This window comes from Felis catus, chromosome D1 (assembly GCF_018350175.1).
Source record: "Felis catus isolate Fca126 chromosome D1, F.catus_Fca126_mat1.0, whole genome shotgun sequence".
In the NCBI taxonomy this organism is placed as follows: Eukaryota; Metazoa; Chordata; class Mammalia; order Carnivora; family Felidae; genus Felis; species Felis catus.
In genome coordinates this window covers 56906440-56922055 of record NC_058377.1, presented here as the reverse complement: position 1 = coordinate 56922055, position 15616 = coordinate 56906440, and the positions used below count along the sequence as shown (strand labels likewise).

Sequence of the window (15616 nt, the reverse complement as noted above, 5' to 3'; positions counted from 1 at the left end):
TTGACGCCTAGTCTAATTATCACACTCACACTGAAGTCTATGATAGGCTGTATCTCAAACCAGAGCAGTGGCTCCCTAAAGTCCGGGGGAGTTGAACTACCCTCCGCAGACAGAAAAGTTTCCCGAAAGGCCCCTCTCCCTGAGGTGGATAGCTCCTAAGGACAGACCGGGGAGTGTGGGGTCCTGCATGGGCAACAGAAGTGGCCACGGCAGGACAAGCATTTGGGGCCAGGGAGGAGCTGGGGCGCGGTTGTCACAGACTCACCTTTCCATTTGGGCTGGCCTTCTTGAACACCCTGCGGACAGAAAGCAAGAGAAAGCCAGGATTAGCGCATCCCACCAGGGGAAGGCTCCTGCGGGCCTTCCCTGGGCAGGACAGAGGGCAAGGGCCTGGAGGGCTTCCAGGCACCATCCAAGCCTTGAAAGCCAGAACAGCGTCTGGCATAATCAGATCCCAGCACCCCCGGCGCCCACCCAAACCTCCCTTATTGCCGTCACAGCTTTTGTTGGATCTGGCCATGGCCCCTCGGCCTCCTCCTCACGCAGCAGGCTGAGGGAGTCTCTAAAGATATGTCACAGAATACCACTCATTTGCTCAACGTCCTCCCAGCTCAGGCAGAGGAAAAGCTTCTGTGTGTGGTGTCCCCTGCCTCCTTTACCCTTGGGCTCACCTCCCACTCTCCCCCACCCCCCCATTCACACTGCCTCCAACACACCAGGGTGGGGCCTGCCTCAGGGCCTTTGCTCTGGCAGTCCACTCTCCTGGGCATGGTCCCCACAACAGATCTGCTTGCCAGCCCCATGCCTTTCTGTGACGTGGCTTCACTGTGGCCTCCCCTCTCACCTCCTCTCCTCCTCTGCCTCTATTTTCTTTCCCACAGCACTCACCACTGGCTAACCTACTACACGAACGACTTGCTAATTTACGTTTGTCTGCACTGCTAACATGTCAGGTCCAGGAGGCAGAGATCTGGGGTCTTTCTTCTCCACTGAAATATCCTGACCTGAGCATCTAGAACAGCGTCCCTGGTAGGTATTTAATAAATCTGTGTTCATGCATGGCAGGTAGCAAGCACCCAACAAATATTAGTAGAGTGGGTAAATGAATGAATGAGTGAAGGAATCAAATGAAAAACTGAGGCCCAGGAAAGGTAGGAGATGTTCCCATGGCCACACAGCAGAGCACTGGATGTGCATCAGGCAGACCCGCGGCCCCCAACCTTTGCAAAGTGCTTGCTGGGCCTTCTAGAGCACACTGTGGTCCCCATCAGCGCCCCCACCCCATCCTCTCTCCCCGCTGGGCCTGGGAGCTTGAGACCCCCTCACCTAGCCCCCATCATCTAGCCCCAGAATTGCTCACAACACTGTTGGGAGGAGAGAAGAAAAATGAAAGAGGCAGAGCCTCAGAGACTAGAGAAGGTGTTGGAGGAGGGAGCAGGGAGGGAGGGGAGGAGGGAGAGGAGGGGAGAGGGATGCTGTCCTGCAGGCATGAAAATAACAGATGGAACGAGAGATGAAAAAACAAACAAACGAACACAAAGAGAAACTCACAAACAGAGCAATGGAGTGGAGGGACGGAGCAGGCCCACAAGAGGCCCAGAAGGATCCACACAACCCACATGGGTCCCCAGGGGCAGGGGGCGCAGCAGGTATCCAGGGCAAGGCAGGGTGAGGCCCACAGTGCCACAGTGACAGTTGCTCCTCCCAGGGGGGTGTCAGGGGGTGGCCCTGTGCGGCCTCCACAGCACCCCCTCCAACTTCTGGGGCCCAAGGGACCACAGACAGGTCTGAGCCTGGCTTGTAAGGAGGGCCTGGTGCATCTCTCCCCCACCTCCCCTGGTTCTGGGCTTTTCTCCTCCTTATAAATATTTAGCAGTGTTTGGAGTGTGAAAATGCCACAGTCAGCTGGGGTGTAATAGTTGCTAAAGTGAGAAAAAATACAGATCACATGGTTTGAACCAGCAGCTCCCAAGTGGACCTGCGGAGGAGACCAGAGAAGGGCCACAGGGCCACAGGGACCCCCAACTGCTTTCAGAAACCTCAGTCTAACTCTCAAGAGCCTGGGGTCTGACAGAAAGGAGAGATCACAACTGCCTGAGTTATAACTGAATCAGGGAAATTACTGAGTCAGGGAAGGCCATTCTAGTGATCCTTGAGAGGGCCAAGGGGCACCCTCACCACGGGAGGGGACTGAGGGCCAGGCTGGGAGGAGTGACAGTCAAGAAGGGAGGGACGGAAAGAGAAAGGGCAGTAAGACAGAACTAGCATTTGTTGAGTGCCTACTTGTTTCTTACAACACACTGTGAAATGGGCATTATAACTCCCACTTTACTGATAATGAACTTGAGGTTCAGAGACACCTGATCATTTGTCCAGGAACACACAGCAAGCAAGAGGCTAGTCAGGATTCAGACCCGATTCCGTCTGCGTCTAGAGGCTGGGCCCTTTAGAGCCAACACTGCTGCTTTCCTAAAGCAAGTGTTTTTCATCAGCTTTGGGGAAAAGCAGAAAAGAGGAGGAATGAGAACTGGGGAGGGGAGGGGGAAGAGATGAAAGGGTGAGTAAGGATCAAGAAGGGGAACGAGGGCCACAAGGGCAGGAAGCGTGGCCAGTGGTGGGGAATGTCCCGATAACTCAATCAGTCCCTGGGGCCACCTGCTCAGGAAGCTGGGACTCCGACGGTTTCTTCAAACAACAACAGCAGCTTCCCATACCCTGAGCACCTGTTCCGCCCTAGTCATGCCTCTGAGTATTTTTCCCAGAACACTGCTGACCACTCAACAATCCCATTTCAGAGATGAGGAAATTCAGGATCTGAGAGGTGAACTCTGTCTCCAAAATCCACATCCTTTCCACTCTGCTGCCCAGCCAAGCCCTCCGTGAAACAACCCACCGGCTTCCTGACCCCACCCCGGGGCGGGGAGGGGGGTGCTTCCAGTTCATCGGGCCCTGCCCTTGTGCAGCACCATATGGATGGCTTCTGCTGGTCTACTGCGAAGCACAGGCACAAAATGTGCAAGACTGCGGTCGAAACCAAACTTCCGGATTGTGGAATGGCTGGCTCTGCCTCGCCCCTGAGACCCATCCATGCCCCGCCAGCCTGATTCTCAGAGTCAAAGCCGGGTCTCCTAAGAGAAATACCAGTGGTGTCCTCGCTAATTAAAGCTCACTGGAGACAAAGAACAGAAACCCAACAAGGGTGGCTGGAGGAAAGGAGGAGGGGGTATGAGAAGGAGACAAAAATCTCACGGGAAAGATGCGCAGGCAGAACGCAGGAGTGCTGGAGTCAGGAACGGGGAAGCCATCAGCCCTTGAGGCGGTTGCTCTCTCTCCACCTCTCCCCCTGGGGCTGCATGTTCTCACGCTGCTCTCCGGTCGGCTGCTCCATGGTCTCTGGGGACCAACTCTCTCTGCTTACTCAGGGCTTTTCTGCTCCTCCATCATTTTGGCTTGCATGTGGCTCTCACTCCGACCCTGTTTCTACTCTGCCTCTCGCTCAGCTTCTCACTGTTAACTGGCTGAATGGCCCAATTCCAAATTCCCAGGAAAGGAATCTGATTGATCAGCTTGGGTCAGGTGCCCCACGCCCGGACCAATCAGCTCTGTCTAGGGCGTGTCATGTGTTCCACGAGGCTTGAGCAGAGGAGGGCTTATAGAGCGGTGTTTTACGAATCGGGGGTCACAACCTATTAGCTGATAATGAAATCAACTTAAAGAGTTGCCACCAGCATTTACAGAATAGAAGATAAAAGCATGAGACACAGATAACAAGGGTGTAGTAGATATTACTATATTTACCAATATTCCATTTCCCTCTAAGGCTGGGTAAATTTCTCCAGCCCTGTGAAATTAGACATGCCCATGTGGCTTGCTCTGGCCAATGAGATAGGACTAGAAGTGCCCCCATGTCACTTCCAGGCAGAAGCATTTAAGGGCTAGTGCGTGTATTAGTTTTCTGTGGAGCCTGTAACAAGTGACCACAAATTTAGTGGCTCAAAACAACATATACTTAGCTTACAGCTTTGTAGTTCAGAGGTTCAAAATGTAGCCCACTGGGTTAAAATCAAGATGTTGGCTGGGCCACATTCTTTTCCGGAGACTCCAGGGCTGAATCTCTCTCCTCACCCTTTCCAGCCTCTGGAGACCACCCACATTTGTCTCACGGCCTCTTCCTCCGTCTTCAAGGCCAACAGCAGCAGGTTGCGTTCTTATTATATTGCCTCATTCTGACCTCTTCTGCCCCCCTTCTTCTATTTTTAAAGACCTTTATGAATACATTTGACTCCCTAATTTAAGGTGAACTGGTTTAGCAACCTTAATTCCATCTGCACGCATAATTTCCCTTTTGCCAGGATTTATAACATGTTCAAAGGTGTCAAGCATTAGTATGTAGACATATTTGGGGAGCCATTTCTTCTGCCTACCCTGCCCTCCTTCCACTGCCGCTGAAACCAGCAATGAGTGGATTCTGTCAACTAAATACCAGGGCTCTCCTGTTACATGATAGGTGTGTAACATGACAGAAAAAGAAAGCTCTCGCACCGCTAAGTAACATGACAGAAAAAGAAAGCTCTCGCACCGCTAAGAAATGGGTGCTATTTGTTACTGCACTTCTCTGGGCTGATACAAAAAGTATTATTTAGTGAAACTTTCATTTTAGGTCAGCTGAGTTACAATGTTAGATGAATTTCATGTTGCAAATGTTTTAATTTTTTAATCCACTGTTCTAGAGAAACACGTCTAAAATGAACATGTTCTATCAATGCCTGTGCAGTTGGTTGGATCCTGTTTCCTGATTTAATTCCCTCAGGCTGGTGCTACCACGCAGGGAGGCAGGTCAGCTCTCCAGTAACCAGCACGTTGGCTTTTCCAATGAGTCCCACTCCCTACCCGCAGCATGGGATACTTGCTGATCAATTTTAATATCCTGCTGCCCTTCTGGGAGCCACCTGTCCTCCCAGTGTCCATTTGTGCCTGCGCCATGAAGGTACCAGAACAAAGCACTTTCCATGAAAGATTACCCAAAAACCAACAGTTTTTGGTACAGCCAAACAATGGAATATTACATAGCACTGAAATTATTCTTGCATCTTTTGTAACACAGGGAAGTGCCTATGATAGAATATTAAGCAGAATAAGTCAGGATTCAAAACAATATATTCGGCATGAGCTCAACCCTATACTCAATAAATACCAAAAGAAACAATGGGAAGACTTAATGTTAAGGTGGCAATACTTCCAAAATTGATCCACAGATTTAGTGCAATCCCTATTAAAATCTCAGCCGGACTTTTTTTTTTTTTCCAGAAACGAACAGGGGGGCCCTAAAATTCATATGGAAATGCAAAGGCCCAGGATAGCCAAAACAATCTTGAAAAAACAAAATAGAATAAAGTTGGAGGACTCACACTCCCAACTTCAAAAGTCACTACAAAGCTACAGTAATCAAAAGTGTGTGATGTTGGCATAACGACAGACACATAAATCAATGGAACAGAATTGAAAGTCTACAAATAAACCCATATATTTATGGTCAATTGATTTTTGACACAGGAGCCAAGACAAGTCAATGGGGGGAAAAAACGCAAAGCAGTCTTTCAACAAATGATGCAGGGACAACTATATATCCACATGAAAGAATAAAATAAAGTTAGACCCCCCCCCACCTCACACCATATATAAAAATTAACTCAAAATGGATCAAAGCCCTTAATGTAAGAGTTATAACTCTTAGAAGAAAACTTAAGTGTAAGTCAACGTGACCTTGGATCAAGCAATGATAACCTTAGATATGACACCAAAAGCATAGGCAACTTACAAAAAAGAGATAAACTTGCTTTTATTGAAACTAAAACCTTCTAAGCTTCAAAGGTCACTATCAAGAAAGTGAAAAGACAGCACCTAGAATAGACAAGATATTCTCAAATCATGTATCTGATAAGGGTTTAGTATGCAGGATATATAAAAACCCTATTGTAATTCAACAATAAACAGGCAAATAATCCAATTAAAAATGGGCAGGGGCACCCGGGTGGCTCAGTCGGTTAAGTGACCGGCTCAGGTCATGATCTCACAATTCGTGAGTTTGAGCCCCACCTCGGGCTCTGAATTGAAAGTACAGAGCCTGCATTGGATCCTCTGTCCCCCTCTCTCTCTGCCCCTACCCAGCTCCCACTCTCTCCCACTCTCTCGCTCTCTCTCAAAAATAAACAAACGTTAAATTTTTTTACATTAAAAAAAAAAAGGGCAATGGATTGGAATAGACCTTTTTCCAAAGAGGATATAACAAGTGGCCAATAAGCACATGCAAAGATGTTCAACATTATTAGTCATCGGAGAAATGCAAATCAAAGTCACTTCACACCCACTATGATACCTACAATCCAAAAGAAGACAGTAACAGTGTTATCAAGGATGTGGAGAAATTGAAACCCTCCTCATGCATCATTGGTGGTAATGCAACACGGTGGGATCACTTTGGAAAACAGTTTGGCAGTTTCTCTGAAAGTGAAACACAGTTACCATATGACCCAGCAATTCGATCCCTAGGTACATACCTGAAAGAATAGAAAATAGATGCCCACACAAAAACTAGTGCAGAAATGTTCGTAGCATACACTGTTCATAACAGTCATAAAGGGTGAGGAAGAAAATCAAATGTCCAGCAATTGATGAATGTATTTTTAATGTGGTATATCCATACAAAGAAATATTATTTAGCTATAAAAGGAGACAGCATACAGATTCCTGCTACAACATGGACAAACCTTAAAAACATGTCACATGAAAGAAGTCAGACACAAAAGACCACCTATTTGTGTGGTTCCATTTACAGGAAATGCCCAGAACAGACAAGCACATAGAGACAGAAAGCGGATCAGTGGTTGCCGGGGTTGGTGTGAGGGGGAAATGAGGAGTGGCAGCTAATGGGCATGGGGTTTCTCTTTGGGGTGATGAAAATGTCCTGAAATTAGGGGCGCCTGGGTGGCTCAGTCAGTTAAGCATCTAACTCTTGATTTTGGCTCAGGTCATGATCTCATGGTGTGAAGTGGCCAAGCCCCAAGTCACTGGCTCTGGGCCGATAGCGTGAAGCCTGCTTGGGATTCTCTCTCACTCCCTCTCGGCTCCTCCCCTGCACATGCATGTGTGAGCTTGCTCTTGCTCTCCCTCTTTCTCACCCAAAATAGACATTTTTTTAAATGTCCTGGAATTAGACAGTTGTTCAATCTTGTGAATATACTAAAAACCACACCACTACATTTTATGCAAAAATTCAGAATATGATGGTATATAAATTAATTATATGTCAATTAAAAAATAATACTAAAACAAACCCCTGAAAATAAATGAAAAGAAAGGAAATGTGCCTAAATATTAACAGGGGTTGAAGGAGACTCCCTCCACCCACCAACCCACTCCTTGATAAATCTTATTTTTCTATGTTGTATAATAAGCATAAATTACTTTGCAAAGACGCCAGGTTTTCCCTAACAAGATATGTTGCAGGTCTTGGTGAAAGGAGAGGCTGGAAAAAAGAAAACATTGCTAGTAAAGTAGAGAAATACGGATCCTATTACTCTGAATCCTTTGATGTTAGAGTCTCTCCTTCTGCAATTTTACGATCCAGAGTCCATAAATCTGTGATACGATCCCTCCCAGGCCTGCTGTGCTGTCTTCTGCTCAGCTATTTCTTTCTCCAGGAAGCCTTCCCTGACTCCAAGTCCCACACCCCGTGGGGAGTCACAGCATCTCCCACACTTTGTGATGGTTTGTTTGCTCACTTTCTGCTTCACTTAACATGAATGAGAGCACAGATCTCATTTGTGTTATTGACACTGGATCCCCAGGGCACAGCATGGTTCTTGGAGCACAGTAGGGGCTCTGTAAATAAATATGGGTTGAATGTTGCTGAATGAACAAATGCTCTAAGAGGAAACTGTCAACAGTGAGGATGGAGAAGGTTTAAAAAGATGGTGGTTGGTGATGATCCTTTGCTCTAGGTGAGCAGACTCTAGAGATTTCTTCTTCTATCTATACTTCTCTTTGGCTGTCAGGATCAATGGGCACCAGGCTTAGAAAATGCTTCACAGGGGCAGTGTCCCAGCCCCCGTCAGGCTGAGTCAGGAATACAACCGATATATCTAAAATGGGCCCCTGCTCAGCTTTGATAAAGTTCTCCCACTTACCACTCACCTACCCACATTCACACTGCCCCTACTGCTGCCAGGCTCTGGGGGCACTAAGGTGAACAATTCATGGTCCCTGCTGATGAATGACACTGGTATACAGCCCAGTTAGAGAAAGCCACCAAGCACGATGACCACGGTGTACTAAGCTCTCCTTAGGAGTCAGGTACAGTGCTGAGCAATTCACACGCTTTGAGATATTATGTTTTTCCATCTGAATATTCCCATTTTTTAGACCTAAGACTCCAATAAATAACTTATCCAAAGTCATGAAGTCAGTGTCAGAAAATACACATAGGAGAGAAAGCCCACGAATGAGCCGCCTATGGGAAATCATTTAAACGAAACGCGTCTTACTCAACAGCGGGAACCTCATCCTGGAGAGACTATTCACGAGTGTGCATTCACGACCAGTGAACTGAGGAAGCGCTGGGAACAATTCACTCCTTTATGAGCATCAGAAAGTTCGTGGTGGGGAAAAATGCTATGAATACGGTGAATGTGGGAAGACCTTCAAATATTACTCAGTCTTCAGTCAACATCAGAAAACTCACACAGGAGAGAAACCAGGTGCCAGTTGCTGCTCTAAGTAAGCGTGTCATAAAGATGAACTCATTTGTTCCTCCAACAACCTTAAGAGGAGGTGCGACTACATCCCCGTGTCAGCAATGGGGAAACCGAGGCACAGAGAGTCGAATTTTCCCAAGGTCACACAGCCAGTAAGGGGCAGGGCTAGATACTGGAGCCAAGGCGGTCTGGCTCTAGAGACCACACTTCTAACCATTCACACAATAATAGTACCTTGTAAGTGGGACTGTGTGGTTCTGTCTGGCAAGGCAGGAAGGTCTTCAAGGGAGGAGGCAGCAATGAGAAAGGCCTTGAAGAACATTCAGGGATGAAGAGGTGGCTGAGTCCACGGGGTGCTTGGGAGACAGCAGGCAGCCTGGTGTGGCTGAAGTGTGTCCTGTGCGCCTGGGATGAGCACCAGGGAGGAGGATGGGCCAGAGAAGGGTCCATTCCCTGCCCAGATACTCACAGAGCACTTCTACGCACCAGGCCCTGGGCTAGGTGTGAAGGGTCTTGACAATGCCAAGCTAAGGGACTTGGACCATAACCAGAAGGCAACAGGGAGCCATGGGCATTTGGGGGAGGGAGAATGACTGGCCAGGGCTGTATTTTGGACGAAGACGTGCCCTAACCCCGTAAGTTTCCTCCACCTCTGCCCCAATGGCAATCATGACTCAGTTGGGTAGGGTGGGGACCACACAAGGGGGCATTCCTTCTGCCCTACATTTTGACCCACTTTCTGGGTGTGAGAGCAGTCATCAGGGAGCAGGGAGGCGTGAGGAGCAGGTGGCTATGGCAGCAAAGAGGTTTCTAGGGCCCTTATCACACACTCCCTGGTAGCAGAGTTATTTGTGTACAAGCTTGTCTGCTCTGCCAGAATTGAAAGGCCCTCCCTGTGTCAGAACATTGCCTGCCTGTTTACCCACCATTAGTGCACCTGCTTGTCAGGACAGCCCGGAAGGAGGAAGGAGACAGGAAGACAGGAAATGTCACCCTCATTTCACAGATTTGGAGAGCCTGAGGGAGCACGCTACAGGCTGCTCCATTTGCCAAATGGAGAAATCACACCCCAAGGGAGGGAAGAGTCTTGTGCCGGGGCCCGGAGTGCAGAGTCACAGGGAGGAGAGAGCCCCCGGTTGCCGGTGCTCCTGTTGTACTGCAGCTCAAAACCAAGCATGGCTCCTTTGGGCTTCTGCATGGCTCTCTGGGCACGGTGGCATGCCTGGCAGGGCTGAGAGGCGAGAGGTGGTGGACGGGGGCCCTGACCAAGTCAAGCTCCCAGGCTCTGGGCTTCACATTGGCTTCTGGGCACACAGCAATTCTTCCAGTCCCCTGTCTGCATTCACATGTTCGCTTTTCCGGCCATGATCCATACTCGTGGAGATTTCCAGGGGGTGCAGGGTGAGGAAGGAGGGGAGCCACCAGGTGGCCGTGAACAGAGGGGAGAGTTTCTTAACGGAGGAGCATGGCCCGTTTGCTGGTAACCTAAGAAGCTGGAGACCTGAAAGTCAAGGGCTAATAAAAATTTTCAATGAAGAGCCCGCAGACAGCACCTGAACATTCTCCAGTCTTCTCTAGGGTTGAGAGAGGGAAGGGAGGGCTGCTGGCGCAGGAAACCGTGCAGACCCTAAAAGCAAGCAGACCCTGCCTGAGTCCTGTGTGACCTCGGGCCAGTTTAATACCTCTCTGAGGCATACTTTCCCTGTCTGGAATATTCGGGTGATATCTACCTCACAGGTTGAAGGCACATAGAAAGACTTGGTACACAGTAGGGAATTGATCAAATGAAGCCAACATCATTGGTAATATGATGATTATTGTTACCACCTTTCCACTGGCCAACACTGTGCCTTGCTTTTGGTGCCCAGGGGACAGTTCCTGGCTAAATGTCCCTCAAGTGAGAAGGCCTTGGGGTGGGAAGAGATGCTTATGCTACCCTTGCTGGAGACAGGGAAGTTTTTTAAATTGTCTTCCTCCCAGTCTCAGATGGAAAACAATAGTTTATAATATGATGTTCTCTTCCCAGTTTAGACCCTCACATTTCAGATACCTCTGGGGACATGCCCTATTTCTTCTTTCTATAGAAGCTTCTCCTTCGGTTCTCCCAACGGCTATCCTTTCTTCCCTATGTCACCTCATCCAAGAAGCCTTCCCTGACTGCTTCAGTCAGTGCCTTTGTCCTGAGTCCCCTCATCTCCAGAGGGGATTTGCTTACACCTCTCCCCTCCCTCCTTCCCTTCTCTCCTCTTTCCATCCATCTTTCTGACTTCCCTCCTTTCTTTTCTTCCTTTTATCTTCCAGTCTCTGGGCCTGGCACTGTTCTTATCTCCTGCAGGTACAGGCCCCTGCACCCTGTCCTCAGGGCACCTACACTCTGGAGCAGGGAGGCAGATGTTCCATAAATACACAGACCCTCCCTCAGAAGCACGGCGGGCGGGTGGGATGAGACGATGGACAATGTCTCGCTCGGTTCCAGGCATAAGACGGCCACCCACACACATTACCGCCCCTCCCCTCTTCTCCTCTCTCCAGCGCCCGTGTCCCCTCAGCATCCACATGGGCCTGCGCCTCTCCTCGCCTCAGTGACAGCCACGGAATGCTGAAAAACTGCAGAGAGCAGAAACCTCTTCCTTCAGTCATTCATTTTCCTCGGTACATAGTGCTAAGTAAATATTTTGAATGAATGAATCGAGGAGAGCCAAACCCTGAGCTTGAAGCTGGGGAAAAATAGGACTTGGGCCAAGTGGCCAGTCAGAGGTGGGCAGCCTGGCCTGCAGGATGGGACGCGCCGCATGGGCCTCAGCAGGAGCCCGGGCCACACAGGGTGGCCCCAGACACAGGGGGTCAGATTGTCCCAGCGGAAGACTTCATTTAAAGTTTCATTTGTCTGGGTTTGGTGTTTTGTTTTGCCAATCTGAACATACAGACTTCCAGGGTTATAGAATAACATATGAAAATGAGATATTAATTCAGAAGCATTACTTTTTTCCTCCTCTTACATTTCACTAAACATCAGAACAGATCACCATGGCAACGCCTCACCCACTCTGTCGACCACCTTGGGGGCGGGTCAAAGGCTGAGAGCCCTCTGGGGTCTGGGGCTCTGTTCAGACCGTAAGCTATGGCCTAAGGTGGCGGCTCTTTCCTGAGAAAGAATTCTAGGGGGAAAAGCCCATGCCCTACATTTAGCCAGACATAGTGTCCTTGATGTGCTGGAGGGGGCTCCTATAGGCTCATAAGAGCCTACTGCCGTGTTTGTAGATTTTGTGAGCTGGTGGTTAAACACAGCCATTGCCAAGGCTCGCCACTGAGGGTGAATGTGCCCCGCGGGGGACACCTTGAAATGTCTGGAGACATTTTGGGTGGTCACAACTTGGAGGAGGGGTGCTACTGGCATCCAGTGGGTGGAGGTCAGGGACGCTGCCTGCACAATGCACAGGTCACCCCCCTTCCCATCTCTAGGAAGGAATCGCAGCCCAAATGTTTGTGGTACTGATGGTGAGAAACCCAGATCTAAGCTTATGGTTAAAAAAACTGATATGAAAAACACGGGGCGCCTGGGTGGCGCAGTCGGTTGAGCGTCCGACTTCAGCCAGGTCACGATCTCGCGGTCCGTGAGTTCGAGCCCCGCGTCGGGCTCTGGGCTGATGGCTCAGAGCCTGGAGCCTGTTTCCGATTCTGTGTCTCCCTCTCTCTCTGCCCCTTCCCCGCTCATGCTCTGTCTCTCTCTGTCCCACAAATAAATTAAAAAAAAAAAAAAGTTGAAAAAAATGATATGAAAAACAAAGGGAAGACGTAATCAAAGCTTACCACTTGCTATTTCACTAAATTTCCCTACGATGCTCTTGAGGCTATTGATGCCCACTAGATCCGTATGGTGGACTAATGTATAATGGTACCCTACCGTGCATCTCTTCCCAAGTCCGTGTTCGATGACACCACTTTAATAGTGTGAAATCCTTGGTGGGAGAATTTACACCACAGAAATTGGCAATTACTACACCACCACCACCACCCCCCCCCCCCGTTTTTTTCCTGAACAGCTACTTGTTACCAGTACGCCACTGGGCAGAGCCCTAAACAGAGAAGGGACTTCACAAGCCTGGTAAATGCTTCTAAGTTTCCAACCCAGGTAGATGGCTCAGCACCAGCCTGCTATACACGGTGTGGAACAAGGATCTAAACGTGGCGACGTGCACAAAGTACACATCTCATACACGGACACACACCATGCACATCGCACACACATGCACAGACACACACACTCCGCACATATCCAGAGATACCACACACACACCGCACATCCTCCACATTATACCTACAGATGCCACACACACCACACGCGTAGAAAACACACACGCATCACACTCACCTACACCGCACACACATACCATACCTGCTTTACACCTCAGGCGCCCATGTACCCCACAGACACTTATACACACCGCAGACAGACCACTCACACAAATACAAGCACAATGTGCACCTGAAACACACAACTCATGCACAACACCCCCCCATGCCAAACACACACCACAGAAATACACACGTAAGTAGCCTTCTAGCTAGCAGAGAACTTATAGAATGAGAACAGTAAAAGAATGCCAACCGGACTGACCACAGTCTTCGATGTCTCAGTATCTCCACCTTTACTCCCTCCTCAGCCTCTGTGGCCCCCCTCCCCCACACACCACCTCCCTACCAGCCTGCTAAGATGAATGGCTCAACCCCCCCGCCCCAGGAATACCATCCAGTGGTCCTGTCTCGGTGCCCATTCCTCTTGGCCTCCGGAACCCCGGCTGAGTGGTTCCCTGCCCCTGCTCTGTGCCCAGCTCTCTGTCAGCTGAGCCCAGCTGGCTGTGGCCTCCAGGGTCTGGCCTCCACCCCTTCCCAGAGCTCATGACGAGCAGTCCCTGGGTGACTCCACCCACTCAGTCACTCGGCTGCTACTAGATGCTGGTAAGTCCAAACCTCTACCTCCAGCCAGACCCTCTCTGCCCCCACACCCGCCAGCCTTGTGACATCTCTACTCAGATGTCCCCCAACTCCTCAGACAAGTCCCAAACAGACTTTCCGTCTGTTCCTTGCCTAGGTTCTCTGCCCCTGCCCACCGCAAAGATCAGAGGTGCTCAATGCACATCTCACGAATAAAGGAAAAAATTATGTAAATCCTACAAAGAGACAAAAAAAAAAAAAACCAAAACACCCAAACTTCCCTGTAAGGCAGAGAGGAAGTCTTACCCCATTTTACAGATGAGGGTCCTGAGTTTTGGCGAAGTTAAGGGACTGGCCCAGAAGCTGCAACCAAGGAGGGCGGGGTGGGGGGGTGGGCACAGACAGGTAAGGCTGTGTTAGACCCAGAGCAGGGGGGCTGCAGGCAGCAGCAGCCAGGCCAGGGCAGGCCCTTCAGGATCAGCTCTTGCCGGCCCCGAGTGAGGGGGTTAGTTACAAAGAAAAGGAAAAGGCGTTCCTGATACGCGTCCTGTTTCCTCTCCTCCTCTGGGCTTCTCAGGCCTTGGAGGGCGGATGTCTCTGGGCTGGCAACACTCAGCCTATGCACAGTCAGAGAGTGAGGGTCTCCCTGGGACCCTTCCCCCCCACGCCAAGCAGTCAGGCCTGCATGAAGACAGGGGCTCTCTGGAGTGACCTCTCAAGTGTCCCTTCCCAGCCTGGAAGAGCTTCAACCCTCTGTCTCCAGTGGAGTCTCATCACAGCCAGGCACCTCCTGTCCATAAGACTGTCCCATAAAGGCACCTCCACTGGGAAGCCTTCCATGTCACCCTCACTTGCTATGGAGTCCTTCTATAGTCCCCCTTCTCCCCTTCCTCCCTGCCCCACGGCCGTTGAGCCCATTACTCTGCCCAGCTTTCTGTGGCTGGTGCCTGTAGATCCGGGCTCCCCATAAATCAGGCAGGGGGTGGGAAGCAGGGAGGAGAGAGACAAAGGCAGAGGCCATAAAATGGGGCTTCTTGAGTGAAAGGACAAGATGAGCCTACCCCATCAGACAGAGGCCTTCCTGAGGGCAGAGGGCAGATCTCCTCTATCAGATAAAGATTTCCCTGAGGGAAATGGCTATGACTTTCCATCACAGGAGTTTCTGCAGGACAAAGATCATGCCTCTTTCCTTAAACATGGAGCTGCCAGAGGATAAGAGGGCTATGTTCCCTCCATTTTAAATAGGGAGCCCCAGGAAATAGAAGCCACATTCCCCCCATCAGACAGGAGTCTCTTCCCAGGGGGATGGGGCCATGCCTCCTCCATTAGACCAGGAGCTCTGAGGGCACACTCCCACCTGCTGCCCCCACAACAGTCCTCAGAACAGACTTTAGCTCAGTCTAAGACACAGAGAAGGGCTTCCCTCTGGGGCAGAACTGGGGGGAGTCTTGCCCAATCCTCCCTTGCACAGGGTCCCATGCCAAGTTCCCATTCATGCCCTCAACTGAACCAGAGCTGCCTTGCCATACTGAAGATGGCCACGTGTCTGGGCAGCGGCCACTGGCCGTCTGTCCCAACCCAGGAATGTAGACTTCTCAAGAAATTTCGAAGGGGGCGACTGGGAGAGCCCTGAGAAGAGGACGCCCGGACAGGCCAGCCCTGGCCTGGATGTGACCAGACATGTGGGCTGGATGGGTCTCTGCTCCTGGCTCTGCCACCAGCTGGGCAAACCTCTTCCCCCTGTGGCCACTATCACCCCTCCCACCCCCAATCTCCAAACTCTACCATCACCTACTGCTGGCTGAAGTGGCAGGAGGCACAGGAGAGAAAGGACAGCAGGGCCCTTCCCAGGTCCCGCCCAGAGGACATCACTGGCCGCCCCAAGTGCCGGGTGCCGTCCCTGAGCCTGGTCCAAGCCGTCTTCACAA

General features: G+C 50.3%; 1 protein-coding gene across 9 annotated transcripts in view; it reads right to left on the bottom strand.

The window, feature by feature from the left end:
* Positions 1 to 15616, bottom strand: part of ARRB1 (arrestin beta 1) — a 76044-nt gene that overhangs the window by 24351 nt on the left and 36077 nt on the right. For 6 of the 9 annotated variants that reach the window (XM_023239429.2, XM_023239428.2, XM_045038719.1 and 3 more), the window contains one exon: positions 266 to 296. In XM_023239429.2, coding sequence (XP_023095197.1) covers positions 266 to 296 — 31 coding nt within the window. Of the gene's footprint in view, positions 1 to 265; positions 297 to 3249; positions 3784 to 13994; positions 14016 to 15616 lie in introns of those variants that run through there. The other 3 variants (XM_006936922.4, XM_019811810.3, XM_006936919.5) reach the window with 3 other exon arrangements.